The sequence below is a fragment of the Netta rufina genome (assembly GCF_964035555.1).
Source record: "Netta rufina genome assembly, chromosome: 2".
NCBI lineage: Eukaryota > Metazoa > Chordata > Aves > Anseriformes > Anatidae > Netta > Netta rufina.
In genome coordinates this window covers 94,619,541-94,640,406 of record NC_140124.1, presented here as the reverse complement: position 1 = coordinate 94,640,406, position 20,866 = coordinate 94,619,541, and the positions used below count along the sequence as shown (strand labels likewise).

General features: G+C 37.5%; 1 protein-coding gene across 1 annotated transcript in view; it reads right to left on the bottom strand.

Moving 5' to 3' along the window:
• The window catches only part of GABBR2 (gamma-aminobutyric acid type B receptor subunit 2), a gene marked incomplete at both ends in the record, with an annotated part of 491,928 nt that overhangs the window by 154,417 nt on the left and 316,645 nt on the right, over positions 1-20,866 (bottom strand). The window contains 3 exons of the mRNA XM_084306998.1: positions 3,215-3,347; positions 3,849-3,999; positions 6,578-6,658. Of these exons, the coding sequence (XP_084163124.1) occupies positions 3,215-3,347; positions 3,849-3,999; positions 6,578-6,658 (365 nt within the window). The remainder of the gene's footprint in view (positions 1-3,214; positions 3,348-3,848; positions 4,000-6,577; positions 6,659-20,866) is intronic.

Sequence of the window (20,866 nt, the reverse complement as noted above, 5' to 3'; positions counted from 1 at the left end):
TTCATACCTTTACTTCTAACTTCTCTTTTTCTATGGTACCATGGTAATTCTGAGATTGAAAACAAAGATAGATCAGATCATCCTCATTCTCTCTCTCTCCCTTATACCTGAAGCAGTTTCTAGTTTTGAATATATATGCATGTAATGAACTACTCTATTACTTTTTCTATACAACCAATGTAGTTGCAATTGACAGTTGCAAGACATCTAACTGTTCCATACTGCACTGACCTCTTTCTGAGAATTCACTGCTTCAGATAGTTTTAATTTCATGCAGCTGGTGTTTTACAATATGACACCTACTCCCTAATTCAGATATGGAATGAAATAATGCTATGTTTGGTATTAGGAATCCCTACCATAAGTAATAAATTACTATTTAAATGTATTTGATTATTTTCCATAGAAAATGGGCATACCAGGATAAAAATGAGTTACTTTGAAACCATTTACCTACTCTAGCACACAGTCAACAATACAGAAGTTCAAAAACATAAAATACCCCTGTTTAGCAAATTATTTGCCCATATGTTTAAAGTGCTTTTCTTACTCTCAAATACATTTAACGATCGGTTCTGTATTTCAACAGATTGATTTATATACCACATCCTCCTACAGTCAGTGCCTTGCAGAGTTGAAAATGGTGGTGCAATTTATCAAAGAAATTCTTTCAAATTTTTTATCATGGTTCAGTGTCCTTGAAATATTACAGAATAAAACTTGTGCCATAGGTAGATGCACATTGCAGAAAAGTCAAGCACTTCACCCTCCAAACAATGCTATAAACACTGTGCTATAGAGGAAGTGCACACAATAGATTTGGGATATAATACTTAAAATTTGGAAACCATTCTTCCTGAATTTAGTTGTTAGATTGAGGTGTATTTAAGGACCTTACATTGGTCTTAGCAGAAAATTATCAGAAAATTACTCTAAGATAGAATAATCACAGTAACCATATATATCTCGTATCTAATTTAAAAAAAAACTTACTATTATGTATACACTGCTACTTTCATGAGGTCTAATCATTTTTTTAAAAATATGGAAGACAAAGACGGTGATTACTTGGCTTAGAGAGGGGATATCACTAATGACAGCCTTTCAGTTTTGCATGTGCTTATAAAAGCTGAATCAAAATTTTAACTTCCCTACCAAACAAACAAACAAACAGAAAAAACCCTCTGCCTCCATTGATGTGGTTCTTGTTCTCTGTGCCTAAAATGTAGCTATTCCAGCTGTACCCACATATTTTTGGTATCAATGGCTTTTATGATCACTCTCTATTGTAGCTGGTTCTTTTAAAGAGTAACAATCTCTCATAAAATGGAAATTTTAAACTAATTTGTAATATGTTTTAGAATGGATAATCCAAATCATGCATTACCAGGGAAACGAATGATAAGAGAGATTTGTGCCAGCCTGATCCTATAAGAACTGATATCTGTAAGTAGGCCTTATGAAACCAATAAGCTTGCTACCCATATGGAGAGATGGATGTTCGTTACATGGTGCCAAATGTACACTCTGTACCCAGCACTTAGTGGGAGGTTTTTGGGGGAAAGAGGAGAGACAGAAGAGTTACTGAACAGAAAAGTGGGTTTGTCTCCCATATTTATGAACTCAACATTAATTTAGTGTTTCCTAGATACAGGGAAAGTGCTTAGGCAGGGTAGATGGTGGATATGGAAATATGATTTTTTAAAAAAAAGAAAACAAGAGAATTGCTCATTGAAAGCTATCAGCTATTCCACTGGAAAAATAATAATTGGAGGAGGGAATTTTTAAAAGAATTGTTCAATGAGCTGAAGGTTGGAAAAAAAAAAGTCCTGATAGGTTGCTTCTGGAGGTTTTCTTGCGTCTATGATGCTAACACTAACCACTGACAGAGCAGGGATTCATAAGATAAATCAGAAGTCATGTACAGGAAATCACAGTCAGAAATGCTTCCATACTGGACTGAAAACCAGGAAAGCCAAGCCTGTGTGAGGAGGGTTGTAGGCAGCCTAGTCATACAGTGTCCTACAGCCTGTCAATAAGTCAGGAGGTTTGAATGTAAGCCCCTCATGGTTGCATCAGGACGTATAATTTGCACTTTCTGCCACAAGCTTTTTCTGCAAAGGATGGTGAGAAAAGAATGGGGATTGATATCAATAACTGGCTTCTTAATGTCACTTCTGGTCCATTGGAAACTGGTTCACACACAAAAAAAAAGAAAGAATATTTGCTGGATAATGAATGCTGGTACCTATGCATTCACATAATTATATACTTAGCTTGGGAGAGGCGAACAGGATTTTCCTTTTGAAGTCTTTGAGGAACCTCTTTCTACTAGCTATATAGAGAATTTTTGTTCTAGTTCTAGAAGAATTGAATATTCTGTCCCTCTTCTTCCTTTGGCTGCTAAGGTATAGGTGTCTAAAACACAGGTGTCCTAAGGAAGCTAGGATTTTGCACAACAAATCCTGCATATTCACATGTACTATTATATCTTGTAGTGTGTCTTAACATGTACCGATGAACTCCAGTGTTTTGAAATGATATCACTGAATAAGTCATGATATTTCATTTCTATAACAGTTTTAGTCAGTATGGGGATTTCCACTGAAATACTGTGATTTAACTAAATTGTCTAGCTTTAGGCATGCAACTTTCAGACTTTGAATTTTTCTCTGTAAATAAAAAATTTCTTGCTAACTTCCAATATGCAATTTGATTTCAGAATTGCTTATTTTGGTTTAACTAGGATATATTCTATATGGATTTGGGCTTGTGTGAGTTTCTGCTTGGAAATAGCATTAGAAGCCTTTCAAGATTCAGTAAAAAAGACTAAGTAGAAAGGTCTGGGCAAGCAGCAGTCATGAAATATAAAATAATACGGAATGTATAAAGAAAATGTAGCTTCAAATATATTACTAGGTGTAATTCCACAAACACTGCATTTAATACATCTTCATATGTGTAATTTCTGAACAAGAAGATACATCAACAGTTTCACTCTGATGCAAAATCCTAATGCACCTGAAGTTTTCACTAATGATAATAAAGCTTTATGCACGTTTCGGAATTTGGTCCCAGTAAATACCCCAGGAAAGAACTAAGAGAATCAGTTATTAAAAGGAATGAGACATCCAACTAGTGAACCTTTCTGTTTGTACATCTTGCAGAACTTTCTGCAAGACATTCTTAAACTAGAATATGTGGAATTACTTACTGTGCAAAGTGTCTCAAATGTCTTTTCGGAGACAAAGGATCCATCAAGACCAAAAAGAAAAATAGATGCATAAGAAAGCATCCCTCCAAGGATAATAAGGTTGTTCATGTAGGGACTGGACATCTTTATTAGTCTATGGACAAAAGGTGATAGAGCATTAAAGAAGAAAGATTACTGAGCAAAAGAGCAAATGAGAAGAGCTTTTTTGTAACCAGGCAAACTTATAAACCTTCTGTAGAACTCCATAAAATATATAAGCATACACACTGTTTTATAAAGTCTACCATTGTTTTAGGTTTTTGCATGTTTAGTAAAAAGGTCTCCTATTTTACTGATGGATTAATTAGCAAAGGCTAATGTCAATAGCACACACACACAGTCAAATGTTAAATCAAAAAAAAAAAAAAAAAAAAAAAAAAAAAACAAACAAAACTTTCCAAACAGTATAAAATAACTTATTCTAACAGTTTGTTTCATTTTGTATATATAATACATTAATTCTATCTGAATAGTTCTAAAATATCATCTTTCCACAGTTTAAATATTTTCTTTACATAAATATTAATAATACACTCTATGAAGTTGGCATTTAAATAGAAAACAAATTGAAATAGAAGTGACATGAATGTCTTACTTCTGATTTCTGTTTTTGATATTAAAAAAGAGGAAAGCACTGGCCATTATCATTCCTAAGATGGTGAGGGCTGAAAGGATGCTGTAGAGAGGCAGAGAGATCTTGCGTAGCTCCTCTTGTATAATTGTTTTGTCCTTTGGAGGCTCAAGTCCTAGAATTACAAGAAGAAAAAAAAAGGCTAAAGTACAGCCAAATGTAGAATTTGTGTAAGAAAATATGCCTCTCTTTACTACTATACCTAGAGTTAGCAACTGTAAACCACATCTGTAGCTGATGAAATTATTGACTTTGATAGACATATTTTGGTCACATTGATTGACAAGAAGGTTTGCATTTCTGGAGCAGATGAAAAAAAAATCATAATAAAATCCAAATGCAGAACCCCATAAAAAGTATACTATCTTCATTTTAAAATGTAAATAACACCAAAATGGCTGTGAAGTTTACCACAAGGTTACGCTTTTCTGAAACAGATGACAGAAACATGAGTAGAAAACAGAGAACATCATTTCTCAGCATATTTTCATTATCATCAGGGCAAATACAAATGGCCTACCTCACCTGTAACTAACTGAGAGAAAGCTAAAACTGACACTGTGGGGATCTGGAGCCTCATTGCTGCTTCTGCAGCCTCATTGGGGCAGAGGTTGATGGCCCCCAGGGGTTGACATGGGGGCCAGGACCATGGGCAGGGTGGGAGAACCCTGGGGGTAGACAGGGTTGTTAGTGCCCTCAGAGCCCTACAGAAGGGAGCAGTGTGGGAGAAAGAAGAGCCAGGTATAGGGACAGACCCACTCTTCAGTTCTCTGCAGGCATGGATTTGAATGTCTGAACTTAAAAAAAAAAAGAAACAAACAACAAACAAACAAGTTTAAAGCCATATACCAGATTGACGGTCAGCTCCTGCTAATTAAAGGCTTCTTGGTTTAATGAGAATAATTACTTCCCGACAGCTAAAATGAAGCTCTTCATTCCCTACTTCACACACTCTACCTGCTTACTAAAATGTCCTGATACATGTAGGGAGAAATTTATCCACAGCAATTATGCTGAAACAATTCTGACAAGGGAAGATCCTTATGTTTTGGTCTTTACTTTCAACATTTCCAAACAAAAAATTCCTTTCACCTGGTGATCACACTAAAATGACCGGTCAAGGGACCATTCGCTGAACTGAAATTAGAAAAAAGTACCTCAGATTTTCCCTTTTTCCTCTTCCTACCTCAGAGCATGCATTTACAGGTTACTTATTTACATAACCCGTCAAGAAATTAGGCAACAAATAACAAACCAAAAATACCATAAAGCATGTGCCCGCATGAAAGGAGCTGATATTAAAAAAAAAACAAAAACAAAACAAACAAACAAAAAAAACCCTCACCTGCTGCATCTACAATATACAGAGTATATTGATGATGCGTTCAACAACCAGTGATTCCATAAAATATATTTTCTTCTTTGTAGAATGACCACTCAATTTTGTTCCTTTTAATAATGTGAATAACTGTTCTCCTGTGTGTAATTTTATGCAACGGTTTAAACAGAATTATATTTACTATTCTTCATTTGAAATGCCTAATGTTACTATTTTTCATACTGCTTGACAGATGCAGCAGTTGTGTCCTCCACAGTGTATACATGACTACCTCCACAAAAAGCCACGGTGAGTACAATGGGAGGGTTCACTGCCACTCGTGTCAGACATCTTAAGATAGACATATGGCAGGCCATGGGGGAAGGAATGTCAAAAGCAGCCAGGCCAAGAAGTAGGAGTCTATTCCTGCGAAAAGCCTGAACAGTTTTTTGCATCCTTTATTGTTCAAAAAGGCATGGAGATATGAATGATAACTGTCTCCTGCTACTTGATTCATCCTGAATATATTTTCTGGAAATTAATATTCAATAATCAATATTCAATATAATCAATATTAATAATCAATATTCAACTGCATCATCAGTTCTGTTTTCCATCAAAAATAAGCAACTGGGTCCCAAACTTCGGCAACTGGGACAGATTCTGCACTCTTGATTTTCAAAGCCTCATTCTTCAGATATATGTGAGATGTGCATAAAGCCATGCTCTTTTGAGTCCATTAAAGGATACCAGAAGGAAACGTAGAAAGCTCCAGCAAATGGACAAGCAGTCATGGGTTAGATCACTGCAGTGAAATTCCGGTCACGCCCATGCACACAGGCCCTGCTGTGGACCTTGGAAGCACTGCTGGAATGAACACTCTCTAGACTTGTTTCTCAAATGACATTTTAAAAAAATCTAGCCCTGCTATTTTGAAATCACATTTTCCAACTACCTAACAGACACCTCCCAAAGAAAAACAATAATTTCCCTCTCATCCACAAACACCACACACGAGCATCCTTCAGGTGAGTGGGTAATGGAGAAGAAATTAGAATATTATTGGTTGGTGGAGATGAAATAGAAGACATCTGTAGCTTGTTGAAATAAGAAAGAACATTGTGTACACGTCAATATAAATTTATCCCAGTTATTGGAATGAAAAACAATTATACAATATCTAAATGTTACAAATTTCTGGTCAAAGTTCTCCTAATTTTCTTTTTAAGATTAGCTCAATTACATTTTTCTTTGTACAATTTCATACATTTTTGATATTAAAAATCCTAACAGGTCTCTAAACAGCATGCAGTGTTACAAACTGCATACAGCTACCCATGTAATTCCTGTACCTCTTTCCAGTTTCTCATCCTACCTTGGAACCTGATGCTGTTGTTGATTATTTCCAGTGTGTCAGCTACAGCATTATACTCTCCCACCTTCACTTCCTTTCTTTCTGCAGAGAAACAAACAAGAGTGATTGTTTATGGCAGTCCACATGTTCTCAATTATTTAACTGATTTTCCCTTCTTTTTGACAGTGTGTCAAGAGGAAAAGAAAATATGCTTGAAGTGCATGGATTATTAAAGCAGAATGCTAGACAGCTAACATAATTGAAAGAAATATTTCTGATTTTTTAAAGAAATGCAAAAGATTTTTAAGAACTCATTTACATAATCAGGAAATTGTTGTTACTGGGCACAGACATCTCCGGCTTAAAAATTACACACTTACTGGCTCATACTTACTTACTGGCTCAGTAAGACACTTTGTTGGGAGAACAGACATGGCTAAATCATGTGTTCCACTCCCATTTAAACAACTAGGACATCTTGCTTTAGTGAAGTATTTGCCAGGGGAGTCATAGTTGCAGGCTCCAGCCTGTGTGGAGTAGACTGGCTATTTAGTAGATATGCTGGGAATCTAATCTCTCACACTGACTGGGAATTAGCAACTCATCAGCACACTGACTGCAAAACATGCTGTGTTGTATAATTAAAGCTAACTTACACTTGAGCTAAAATATTTACATCTGCAGTTTTGGGATTACCATCATCTATATGACCTTCTTGTACAGAAACTTAGTATGTTCAGCTACTGCCTTTGACACAGTAGCCGGAACTCTGTCACATATTAGTCCCAGCCTGCTGATGACATCTGGCACCAATTAATTTCTGCCTTATTTTTTTATTTATTTATTTTTTAATTCATATTACTTAGAAGTGCAGGAACTTACTAAATTATAATTTTTATAGTAAAACTTTTAACTTTCGATGAGAGACAAAAAAAATCAACAACAACACAGACACATTGGCTACAGTGTCTTTGATGAGCTGGCTCAGCAGAGCCAAAAAAATTCATTTCAGGCCTCCGATTCTGGGAATGCACAACCCAATTTGCATGTAAATTCTGAGCTCATGACCCTATTTGTGACACTGATTCGGGAAGCTGATGATCTTGAACTAGATGCCCAATTTGAAAAGACTGTATTTTACCCAACAGCTCCACATTAACCTTTCCTCCTTTCTCACTCAAAGCAATTGTGCACTGTTCAACTCTGCTGAATGGAGAAGCTAGCTCCATTTTAGTAAATTCTGCAGGCTGATTAATACTAAACTGAGAGCTTACAGCAGGCAAAAGTTTTTCTTACATAAACTACACTACTTATTATTAAAAATCTTTATGCAGAATTGTACACTGTGCTGCAAATCTGGCAGAGAAACCTAGGCATTTGCTATATCCAGATCAAAAGTTAAAGTTTGCAGTTCTATAAACTGATTCACTTTTTACATGAATATCATCTATTTTGTGGTCCTAAGACAAATTTGACATAAAAATGTAATATACTGGTTTCCAGCAGCAGTTTCACCAGGCCCATCCACAAAATAAATAAATAAATAAATCTTCTTTTGCAATCAGCATTACATACTCTTAGGGAGTAAATAAAAGTTGGTGCTTCCTGGCACAAGGCATTTGTTATACCCAGATCAAAAGCTAAAGTCCCAAACAATAATATCTGCACAGTCATATCACAGAATCACAGAATTTTCTAGGTTGGAAGAGACCTCAAGGTCATCGAGTCCAACCTCTGACCTAACGCTAACAGTCCCCACTAAACCATTTCCCTAAGCTCTACATCTAAACGTCTTTTAAAGACTTCCAGGGATGGTGACTCCACCACTTCCCTGGGCAGCCTGTTCCAGTGCCTCACAACCCTTTCAGTGAAGAAGTTCTTCCTAACATCTAACCTAAAACTCCCCTGGCTCAACTTAAGCCCATTCCCCCTCGTCCTGTCACCAGGCACGTGGGAGAACAGGCCAACCCCCACCTCGCTACAGCCTCCCTTGAGGTACCTGTAGAGAGCGATAAGGTCGCCCCTGAGCCTCCTCTTCTCCAGGCTGAACAAGCCCAGCTCCCTCAGCCGCTCCTCGTAGGACTTGTTCTCCAGGCCCCTCACCAGCTTCGTCGCCCTTCTCTGCACCCGCTCAAGCACCTCGATGTCCTTCTTGTAGTGAGGGGCCCAAAACTGAACACAGTACTCGAGGTGCGGCCTCACCAGAGCTGAGTACAGGGGGACGATCACCTCCCTAGCCCTGCTGGCCACACTGTTTCTGATACAAGCCAGGATGCCGTTGGCCTTCTTGGCCACCTGAGCACACTGCTGGCTCATATTCAGCCGACTATCCACCATCACTCCCAGGTCCTTCTCTGCCTGGCAGCTCTCCAACCATTCCTCTCCCAGCCTGTAGCTCTGCTTGGGGTTATTGCGCCCCAGGTGCAGGACCCAGCACTTGGCCTTGTTGAACTTCATGCAGTTGACCTCAGCCCATCGGTCCAGCCTATCCAGATCCTCCTGCAGAGCTTTCCTACCCTCAAGCAGATCGACACACGCACCTAACTTGGTGTCATCTGCAAACTTACTGAGGGTGCACTCGATGCCCTCGTCCAGATCATCGATGAAGATATTAAAGAGGACCGGCCCCAGCACCGAGCCCTGGGGGACACCACTAGTGACTGGCCTCCAACTGGACTTGGCTCCATTCACCACGACTCTTTGGGCCCGGTTATCCAGCCAGTTTCTAACCCAACGAAGCGTGCGCCAGTCCAAGCCAAGAGCAGCCAGTTTCTTGAGGAGAATGCTGTGGGAGACGGTGTCAAAAGCCTTGCTGAAGTCAAGGTAGACCACATCCACAGCCTTTCCCTCATCCACCCAGCGCGTCACTCTGTCATAGAAGGAGATCAGGTTTGTCAGGCATGACCTGCCTTTCATAAAGCCATGCTGACTGGGCCTGATCGCCTGCTTGCCCTGCAAGTGCCGCGTGATGACTCTCAGGAGGATCTGCTCCATGAGCTTTCCTGGCACTGAGGTCAAACTGACAGGCCTGTAGTTTCCCGGGTCTGCCCTCCGGCCCTTCTTGTAGATGGGCGTCACGTTTGCTAGCCGCCAGTCGATTGGGACCTCCCCCGATAGCCAGGACTGCTGATAAATGATGGACAGTGGCTTGGCCAGCTCCTCTGCCAGTTCCCTCAGTACCCTTGGGTGGATCCCATCCGGCCCCATCGACTTGTGCAGCTAAATGCTAAAATTATCATTAAACACTGAACCATTTCACTGTCTTCTTTATTGGAAGCATGAGAATTTTAATCTGTAGATTTAAAACACACAAAAAAAAAATAGATTGAAGAGAGACAAACCCCAGAATGTTTATCTATATGCAATTTGCACCTCTGATGCCACATAACTCACAGAATCTACTTATACCAAATGGAAGGAGATGATGGGGAGGAGATACACACAATGCCATTCCTTTTCAATGTTTACAAATTCTTACACAGCTTCCTTCACAGATGAAAGCAACATTGAGGACATGCCTACAATGGTAATTGTAACGCAGTGTAACGCACTTGAAATAGGCTCAAACTATCTAGTTCAGGTAGTAGGAGCTAGCCCTCACAGGAATGGGGCTCGGTGGAATATTTATTTGGAGAAGTGAACTTCAATGGTGGACTGAGACTTCCAAGATTTAGCAACCCAAGAAGGTGGAAAATATACAACATGTTTAGTACCTGTGAAGCACATTGGTAGTGCCTGGTCCCTTACAAATGGAAAAGGACAGTTCCCAGAGACCCTGCCAGGTTTTACTAAAGTTAAGAAATGCCATGAAGATATTGATATCTTAAAGTACTTGCATTTGTGAAAAGTAGTCTATGAGGGAAATAAACCATATTATATTAGAGGGAAGGATATAGTTTCAATATCATAATACATGTATAGTTACATCAGTGTTGAGGGGGAAGACACAGTCTTTGTGCTCTTTTGTATCTCAAAAGACAACAGCTGCTGAGTTACCCATCCTCAAGCACAAGTGCTGACCAGTGAAAAAGTCACCTCCAAATAGCAATTAAAGGAAGCAGGGAGGCAGCAGCATGGCTCTCTGCTCTCTTGCATAAGACAACATAGCCGAGGGTGGATCTGCAAGCTCTCCTTTTCTATATGCCTCTCCCTCATGTTCCCTTTATAAATTCTGAATTATTCAAGTCAATATACTGATTGTTTAATGCAGTGCATATCTGTCAAAACCTCTGTGTTCAACTGGGCAGGATGAAGTTAAATTCCTTCAAATAAATACACCAACTTGTGCTTTTACAACAATAGTCAGAATACAATGTTGGCTTATTTCTTTAGTACTTTGATTATTTTTACTTTGATCTTTCCATAGTCACAATAGGGAGATTGTATTGAACACTCCATCCCCTGCCCCAGATTAAAATGGAAAGAAAAATATGAAGGAAAATATCTGTGTTTTGTGAGATAATATTTGTCAATACTGTAACAGTAGTAGTGTGATTTTAGAATTTGAATCTGCAGCTGTTCTTTCACACAAGAACAGAAAACCAACAACTAACCAACCCAAAGAAAAATGTCCCAGAAATATGTCACTGAAAATTATGCTTAAAAGAATTATTAGTACCTAATCCTTGTTATTAAATAATAGTCAAAATTGATTAGTTTTATTACCAACATGAAAGTCTTCTGACAACAAAGAACTGAACTGCTCTTACAGGTGGATTAAGATGTTTTCCTTGGCATGTTTTATTATGGAATTTTATATCCCATTTTAGGCAACCATGGACAAATCAACACACTACTACTTAATTAATTGAGCCACATTACATAAAGATAATACAACAGATATTCAACTATATATCAGGTAATTACATGTTCTTGTTGAATAAAAGCAAATATAATTCTGCAATGGACATCAACTTAGTAAAATAATCTTATCAAAATGCACAAGAGTATTGTGATTGCTGGTACGACTGATACCCACTTACACTGAGAATTTCTAGATGGGACTATGTTTACTTTCAGTTCCTTCCACTTCATGTCATAATGTACATCTAAAGCATGTTGCAAGTATGTCAGTCTGACTGATAAGCTGCAAATAACACTAGTAGTGATGCAGTTAAGTCAATATGGAAATGCTTGCATCAATATAATCACCAGTATAATTTATGTCGATGACAATAAGGGCACTCTGAAATAAAGGAGGAGTTAAAAGGATATGTATATTGCTATGTGAATGAATTAATAAACTCCTACATGTCTAGTTGATTATACCAATGTAAAAACTTTGCTTAGCCCACCAGAAGAAAGATGGATTAACTAGCCCTAACATTACTGTGGTTCCCAAACTGCATGTTTGTAAAAGAAGATTAAGGACCTCAAAGTCTACCATCAGCTGACATTGCTTGTGCTTTCTTCTGTCACTGCAGCCTGTTAGAACCCCATACAGCCAGTTAGAACCCCATACAAACTGCAAAGGCAAACATGTACAAGTGATGAATACTCACTTTCCAAAAAATAAAAATTATATTTTAAAGTAAATTTAATAAAGTTACTATGGAAACTTCTCCAGATAAACTAAGGGTCATTGAGGGTTCTCCTTTAAAGGCCACTTAAGCTTCTCAACTTAGAAAAGGCAGAAAAAATACTACTTACATCTGAAAAAGTACAGAATTCTAGGTCTTGGTTTGTTCTTTATCCCTTGATAAAGGGATCTTTATAAGGTGATGCCTCTATGTCTCCTCCTATAAAAGTTTTTCCAATTATTTTTTAAATAATTCCTCCTGCTTCTCCACTCAATAAATGGTTCCTGTACACATATGAAAACCTTCTTCTGACATCGTCTTGTTTAGCAGTCCCTTCTCCAATTCTTGCTCAGAAGAATTTTAGAAAATGCCCAAGCAACAGCCAACAGGCAAAACTGAGCATGGATCACAGACATCTGAAATGCTTAAAGATAGTTAGGGAGAGAATGATATTTGTGTACACTTAACATTTGGAATAATTTTCATTTTCAAATCAATTTTCAGTTTCAAATCAATTTTCTAGATAAGAATCAAAAATCATGCAACTATACAAATACCAAGAAGTACTCACAATTCTGCTTTACCTTTGTTTTAGTCATTTTGAAAACTCTTTAAAAAAATAACCATCTACGACAAAACCTGGACATGCTGCTTTAAATGCCTTTACATCAGTGAGTTAAACCAAGCGTTATGAAAGCTAATTTGCTTTAGAAGAAATACAGAAACATGTCATGTTGCGGATCCTGTAGAAACTATTAGCAAATTAATGTAATCTTAACTTTCATAATATATCCTTGTCAAACAAGATCAGGAAGTTTTTTAGTTATCCTTATCACATATATCCATATCACTTATCAGCAATAATAAATTGAAAGTTTCTAGTTAAAAAAAAAATCACAAGGGAAGCTTATAAATAATGAATGAGCAAAGCCTTTTTCTTGAATTTCTATCTACTTGTAGGCAACTATTTCTTTGTTTGAAGACAGAGAAAGAATCACAGTTCAAATATGAAGGAAAATGTCAGGTCAGATAGAAGATTGTTCTCCAGTAGAAGTAATTTCAAAAGGAAGAATAAAGGAAGAAAATATATGTTACTTTTGTATATGTGGATTTAAATTACCACAGTTTTGCATTTGTAATTGGAGGTAAAAATTGGTTTTGCTAGAGAAAATATTGCCTTCATTATTTACTGCTGCATAACTATTTCCTACAGTTGAAATTCCTGTCTGATTTTGTTTTGTTTTGATTGTTTGTTTTTGTTCTGAAATCCTGGATACCAGTTCATACAACATACAGGAAATCCTGAGTTATAAAAACAGTATAGCATGTATAGTATGTGCAAATTACTCTTCATTGATACTACTGAAGTCCTACCTTGCATTCATCCATAAAGCAAAACAGACAAAAAAAGGTTAAACTGGTCAAAGGCCAAAGTGTATATGTCAGCCTTAGAGTCAGGACAAAAGCTAAGTCTTAACCTTGGACTTACTTCACTACATTAGCAATGGTATTTAGCCAACAGGAAACAGTAAATATGTAAGCAAGCAAGCTCATAAAATGACATTAAGTACCCTGAACTCAACAAAAATTGAGTCCAGTTTTATAACCCATGAAGATTTTTCCGTAAATAGTTCAACCATCTGCACTTTTAAAAGCTTATTAAAATTAAATTTACTGATTCTTTTTAAACATTTTTACCTTCCAGATTTTATGTTTCCAATTTTCTTGTTAGACTGACTTCTGTCTTTACTCAGAAATTTAGTACTATAGTTCACGTGTATTTAAATTTATCTTAGGTATTTAAATATTATGTATTGGACCTACATAATGAAATAATAATAATAATAATAATAATAAGTAATGACTTTGAGTTTAAAACAATTACTTCTTAAAACCTGAATTAGTAACACTATAGTCATAACTTTCATTCAGGACACTAGGAAAATAAACAAATATACAGTAGTGAAGGCAGATTATTGATGAAGTAGAATGACATGTGAAGAACAAAATACAGAGTTTACACTGACTCTTCTAAAAAGGAATTGATGTTTCTTATGATGTTAAATAAAGTCCTTGATAGTTTGAAATGAGGCTGTATATGCAATCACAATTTTGTTTTAATACTTCTATCAATAAATCTTAACTGTGAATCATAACAACTGAAACATCTGTTAGTAATTTAAGTTACCTTTAACTCCATTAGGGAAGTTAAGAAACAAACCTATATTCAAAGAATAGGTATGGTACGATTCTATTTTAGGAAACATGTATGTAATAACTGCAACCCCTCAATCTAGTTAAGGATTTTTCTCCTTTCATGTGCGTTCTCTTTTATGAATTAATTAACTTTTCATAGTCTGTATAACTTTATCATTGTGAGGGTTTATTTACCAAAACGAATGATCTTTGAAGTCATACAATAAATAAAGGTTTTTACTAAAGGTAACGTGATTTTAAAATAAGAATAGGTCCCTATCAATATATTTATTTAATTTACAATTGGAATTAACTTCTTCCTAGCAAAGTCCAACATCAGCATGCTTTTCCCGACTCACAGAATTTACAGTGGGAAATGTGTAAAACTACAGGCTTCTAGTAAAACTGCTGGCAGCCAGTCCTAGCACCACGAGAATTAAATTTTCTCAAGTATGAAATTGTAACACAACTTTATTAATTGTTGTGTGCCTTTAAGCACCTTTGCTCACATACGCTGGTCCATTTTCTACAGTGGGCGTGCCATGCAATCGAACTGTTGGCACGTGCAGGCTGGGGCTGGCTTCCCAGCACATCTCCCAGGAGGTCCCAGGGTTTGAAGACCCATCCAGACAGTGACAGGTCTGGATGAGGATACCACTGATCTGAAGAGAAGTCCCCGCTGGCAGCAGCCCAGGCCCCAGCAGCAGCTCCATCTGTCAGAGTCTCTCCAGGAGAGGGACACTGAAGCCAGGACTGCGTGGGAGGCTGGATGTGCCAGTGAGAGAGGCTGTGCCCACATTTTGTTGCCTCTTCAGCTCCATTTCTGAGTGCTGAAGCATCAGACATTGTGAAGCACAGTTCAAGATATAATGTGATACAGCACAAATTCAAAGATAAGAGACAGTAAACCAAATCAAGGCAGCATATCAATTTTGACAATCTATGAGACTTCCAAAGAGACCCAAGATGAAGCAGCAGTGTTTCTGGATCTCTCAATAGGGAATAAATACAATTATGCTCCCTTTGGTGCCCTGGAAAATGAGTCTGAGTATGCACAGCACGTGTGAAACGGAAAAGTGTAGAAAAAGGAAAATGTAGAAAAATCAAGATCTGAATCATTATCAAATGACCAGAGAATATTTTTATAGCTTTTTTATCTAAACCAAAAGTCACTCATGAATTCATGTCAAATTCGCCAGGCAGTAGTGTTTATCTAGGGAAGAAAAAGTCTTTAGGAATAAAAAAACAAAAACAAACAAACAAACAAACAAAAAGGAATAGAGCTGCTGTCAGTCTCTTCTGTCCTACCAGATCACAGTTTGCCTATAACTCAGAAACGCAAGCCATCCAAGAGAGTAGCCTAATCCAGGTTTACATAATTTGTATCTGCTGGCTCAGCATTTAAACCTTCCATAACAACTGACAGAGGAAGTGACTGGCCACCACCAGGGGATGGCCTGACAGGAAAGGCAGCCCCAAGGACCTCGAAGTCCCTGACTCCAGCCTAGATATTCACTCTGGTTAAAGCAGACAGATCTGGGAGACCTGTTCCTTCTCCTGTACATTTAATACTCTAGCATTTTATTAGATTTTGTCATGGATGCCTGAAAGAAGGGTTTCATCTCACTTACCTAAACATATTTCTTGTCAAACTGAAATTTTAATATCAATTCTATATGAAGTATTGCTTATTTCTTGTGGTTGAGAAGATGAATTAATAATAATAAGTACTCATTTCTTAGAAAGCCTTAGATGGTTGTCTCTTTCCCCAGAGATGCTTTTCTCATCAGGCCAGTGATGCACAACACAACTGGTGACAGTAGCCCCAGCCTGCACAGATTCAGCTGTCGTGAACAACACAGCCAAATTTCTACCACTGTGTTTTCAATGGCTGCTCAAGCATACAGAAAAGTCCTCCTTCTGAGGGTCTGGTGTCCCTTCCTGATTTAGAGAATAACCAAACACACTAGCATAACGTGACCTAAACAGAAATGTCCCCTGCCATGGAAGAGATGCGTGCTTAGCTAGAGGATAGGGCAGAGCAGTGTCAGCTCTCCCACACATGCAACGAAGTGACCGAGTGCCTTGTAACAAGGTCGCTTTTCCCTTCACTTAACAAAGCATGCCTGCTTTCTGGTAATCTCAGACAAAGCAGGGAGGAAACAAAGGCTCTGTTATCCCGCATCACACATTTGGATGCATACCTCTGATTGTATGATTAAGGCATTCCCTCACCATCTGCCACTGTTGTGCTCCCCCTCCCGTGGGAGGGGAGGGCTCAGCACATGCTGAGCAACTTCACAGTAAGCTGTGTGTGATCTACTCCAGCTGAGAGGTCAGAACACAAGGTGCTCTGGCTTCTTTCCTACGCAATGCATCCTTAAAACTTTTTTTTTCTTTTTTTTTTTTTTTTTTCACAGAGTAAAGAGCACATTATTTAGAGGTTGGAGTTGCACAGTTATCGTGCCTGAGATGGGAGGAGAGCAGCAGCTGGTGTGCATATTATGACTGTTGGATATCAGCAACTCTCTGTGTCCTTGAATATCTACTTGCCCTTAGTCCAGGTGGCCTGTGAAAATGCTGTAGCACATAAAGAGTTTTCTTAACGTCATCTTCGACATCCAGGGTCAAACTGAAAGGCAGGATTCCCACTACCCATGTCCAAAGATTCAAAATAAGATAGCTGATGTAGTGTTGAACACATTTATACAAAGCTGTGAAATCTATGCTATTTTATGTCTTGTACTTTATATGGTAGGTGCCAGTATTCTGTTTGTCTGTTTTTTTCCACTGTATGAGAAAAGCAGTTTTGACGCAGCAAGGCTGGTTTATTTGGAAATAAACTTATTTGGAAAGAGCAAGGGAATCTTTTCAGATAATAAATAAAATAAAATAAAATAAAATAAAATAAAATAAAATAAAATAAAATAAAATAAAATATTAAAGCAACCAAGATCCCACTTGTATAATAACTTGCATCTCCAAGTGACCCCTTGCCGAGATATAGGGACAACTATAAAGGCATGCAAACAGTGATATGTCTTAAGAGTACTCCTTCAGCTTCCAGTGGTTAAATTAATGAAAGCCATCAGCAAAAGACCCATCAAATTCCATAAACACCAAGCCTTTCAACCTCTAGCTCTCCCATGACAAACAGCTCCCCATGTAGAAGCTTGTCTCTAGGCTTAGAGCCAAATGGGGTCACAAGTTGTATTTCCCCTCCCTTAGGGAGCAATGCTCTCCTTAAGGGATAGGCTACATCTACACTGCTACACTTAGGGGTAGCTCCCTAGGAAGTGAGGAAAACGTTACACAAACCCAGGACACCCATCAAACCCAAGAATTGTGTGAAACATAGGGTGAGAAAAGTGTGTTCAGGAGTGCTACTTTGAATGCTTTTACAAGCAGATGTGGCTGCTGAGAAAATCCTCATCAAGTTCTGTGTTTCATACCTGTCTTTTTGATCCTTAAAATGCTAACTGAGATGTTTTGAGAAGTCTGAGGCATCCACCAGGTATAGAGTTGTGAGAACATAAGGACATGTGAGAACATAAGGACATCCTCAAGCCTGGGATATTGGTCTGAAGAATTAAGGTAATGAGGTTGTGTAGCCTCATGCACCAAAAGCTGGAAGACATGAAATCTCCATGTGAAATATTGGCAGCTATTAAAAATGACCATATACTACTCAGTTCTCATATGCTTTAAGAGATGGATCCAGGAACTGGATCCAGGCACAAAAGACAGGTGATCTATAAAAGAAATGGTGGGTTTGAAAAAACTGCATTTGAAATGTTCTGTGTACAGCCCGGTGCAATAGTTCCCTACAGTGATATTTCTCACTTTATAAATTTTCATTTGACACCCATTTTTGGATGTAAGCATGTGTGATTTTTATGTCAAGATGAGGCTAAAACAGTTCTGAAAAGTAAGATGTTAGCAACAGCCAAATCAAAATTAACTCACTCAGATACATCTTTTTTTCATGTTAGGGCTGTTCGGCTTCCTCCAGTTACAACTTAGCAACTGGAGGAAGTAACTTAGGAATTTAGCAATCCATTCTAGTCTTGAATTTCAAAATTTATCACTGTTATTGTTTTTATTTTTCTTTTTAAATTCTAATGGTGCTAAAACTTACACGAGGAAAGAGGATAGTATTTGCAAAAGACAGCTCATTCAGAAAATGATGTTGTTTTGGCTACATATATATTTTAAATGTATAAGATGATTTTGTATTCAAGAGGGGTGAAACATACTCCAGCAGGAAATTGTTAAAAGTCAGAGTTTCAGAGAAAGTAACTCCATTTTCCTTCTATTTCAGTGTACCTCCACTTGTTTTAACCTCTGTTTCTAGAAACTTCTTTTTATTACTAATCCACTAAACAAAACAGAAAGGAGGAAAATGAGCCAACAGTAATCTCCTCTCAGTACTAATTTGGAACAATATATATATTTTACTAAGAACAGAAGGAAGTGGTTTAGAAGAGTGATTAGGTTATAAAGAGTTTTGAAGTGATAGTCCCTGATTTTATCTTTAATGATCGCTTCAACATTTTCCTAAAATGGTAAGCCTCATTTCTATGCTGTTTAATTTCAAATTCTGACTTACTTTTTCCTTTTAATTCTTCTGGAGTTTGAATAACTACAGAAAATAGGCCTGTATTAAGAGAAAATTCTCCCATGGAAAACTACAGATATTAGATTATAATTACTCTAAAAAATAAAGGATTAAATAATTAATATAGAGCAGTTACATAATGCACCTGACAGCTCTGGAATGAAGTTGCTTGGCAAAGCACAGAGAGATCACATGGGTATTTATACATAAGCATAACTTTAATTTTGTTCATAAAATTAAGTATACTCATGGAAGAGTTTCCAGAATCAGGGTTGATATTATAGGTACTGAGTAAAAACAATTTGACAAAACATGCATAGTTTGAAAGAATTTATTCTGCCCAGAAAATTGATAGCATAAAGCAATGATGATTTTATTTTGAACATTAGCTTGTTACAAGAGGACAGGATTTATGCCTGTAGGAATGACATATAATGTAAGGGAAAAATCCTTGAAAAGCTGATTAAAACTAGAAAAGCAGAAGTAGGCATTTTTCTCACTTATCACTGTATTGCAGTATGACAGTGAAGAACAGCAGAGACTTTGCAATCACACGGGCATAAAAGACTACATTAAATAGTAAAAAATCGAGTAACACATAAAACTGGTATACAAAAGTAATATTATCAGTCTTTCATTACAACTAGAAGCAAAACCTGAAAATTTCTAGTATTTCAAAACTGAGGTATATATGTGTCCCTGTTTTATCGCATTATCTTTTGCCTTTTTTTCTGAGATAATATTAAAGATGTAGATGTACATGTATGATGCGTAAAGAGAGATGAGTTTTGTTTGGAGTATGAGAGCAAGACAAATTTTGGAAACGGCAAATAGTTCCAAGAAAAATGTATTTCAACAGCTCCCTGAAACTGTTGACATAATATAAGCTAGCTACCAAAGTCCTGCAAATGTAGTTTTGACAAGCTTGGAAATCAAACCAAAAACCATTAAACTATGAGAATGGGATTTAAATCTTACTTGAAGTGAAGATATATCTCAGTGCATGTGTATCTTTCAATTAGGTAGGTAGAAATTTCAACCTACTCCTTGCTAGTTACAATATTCAACAGAAAATTAAATTGCAGAATGTTTCAGGAATGAAGAAAAACAAAATAAAATAAAGACTGAACCGAACCGAGGGGAACCATAATCTATGCCACTTGTTTTATATATTTATCAGAATTTAGAAAAGAAAGTACTTTACCTATTTGACCACAAATCTTTGACCCTCAAATTTTAAGATGTTCAGTGCAAAAAATTTTTTATACTCACATCCAGATTTTCTCTCTGTGCCTTTTTGTAAACAATTGCTTGTTAATGCCTTTACAAATTAGTGAGAGAGAGCAATAGAATTCATATGCTCTTATTAACTGCATTTCTCTATAAGATATAAAACTGCTGTTTTGTTTTGTTTTTCTGTGTTTTGGATAGGTACAGAAAAATCTAGCATGAATCACATGCTTCTGTAACTTTGACTTAAACAAGAACAATGGGCTGTAACGTAAAGAAATCAGCCAGAAACATATGAAAGATAGCTCAGGGAAGCAGTCACTGTCCTTCTGTGACTACTGTGCTTGGACCCATACTTGCATATTTGGAAACCAAGGGCCCCCACATTCCAGATGTAGTCCTTTCCTCCATACTCGCACCCTCCTCACCTCCACAGGGCTACTTGCTCTGCATCTAGCACTGCCTCACTTCCCTACAGGACCAGGAAAGAGAAGGGACAACAAAGGCACCAGGTTTTAAAACGCCTGTAGCATGGAAAGACATGGAATGCCTGTGCCAGAAGCCCACCACACTGAAATCACTTCCTTACTCAACTAAACCACATTTCTCCTCACTGCATCATCAGCATGTGCAAACATCAGGCAAAACAGCACTGGTGTGGCAACCTTCTGTGCCCTGCCTGGGCTGCAGGAGAAGTTGATGGCTCCTATTCAACCACATCATGTATTAGAGAGCACTGCTGCTGGG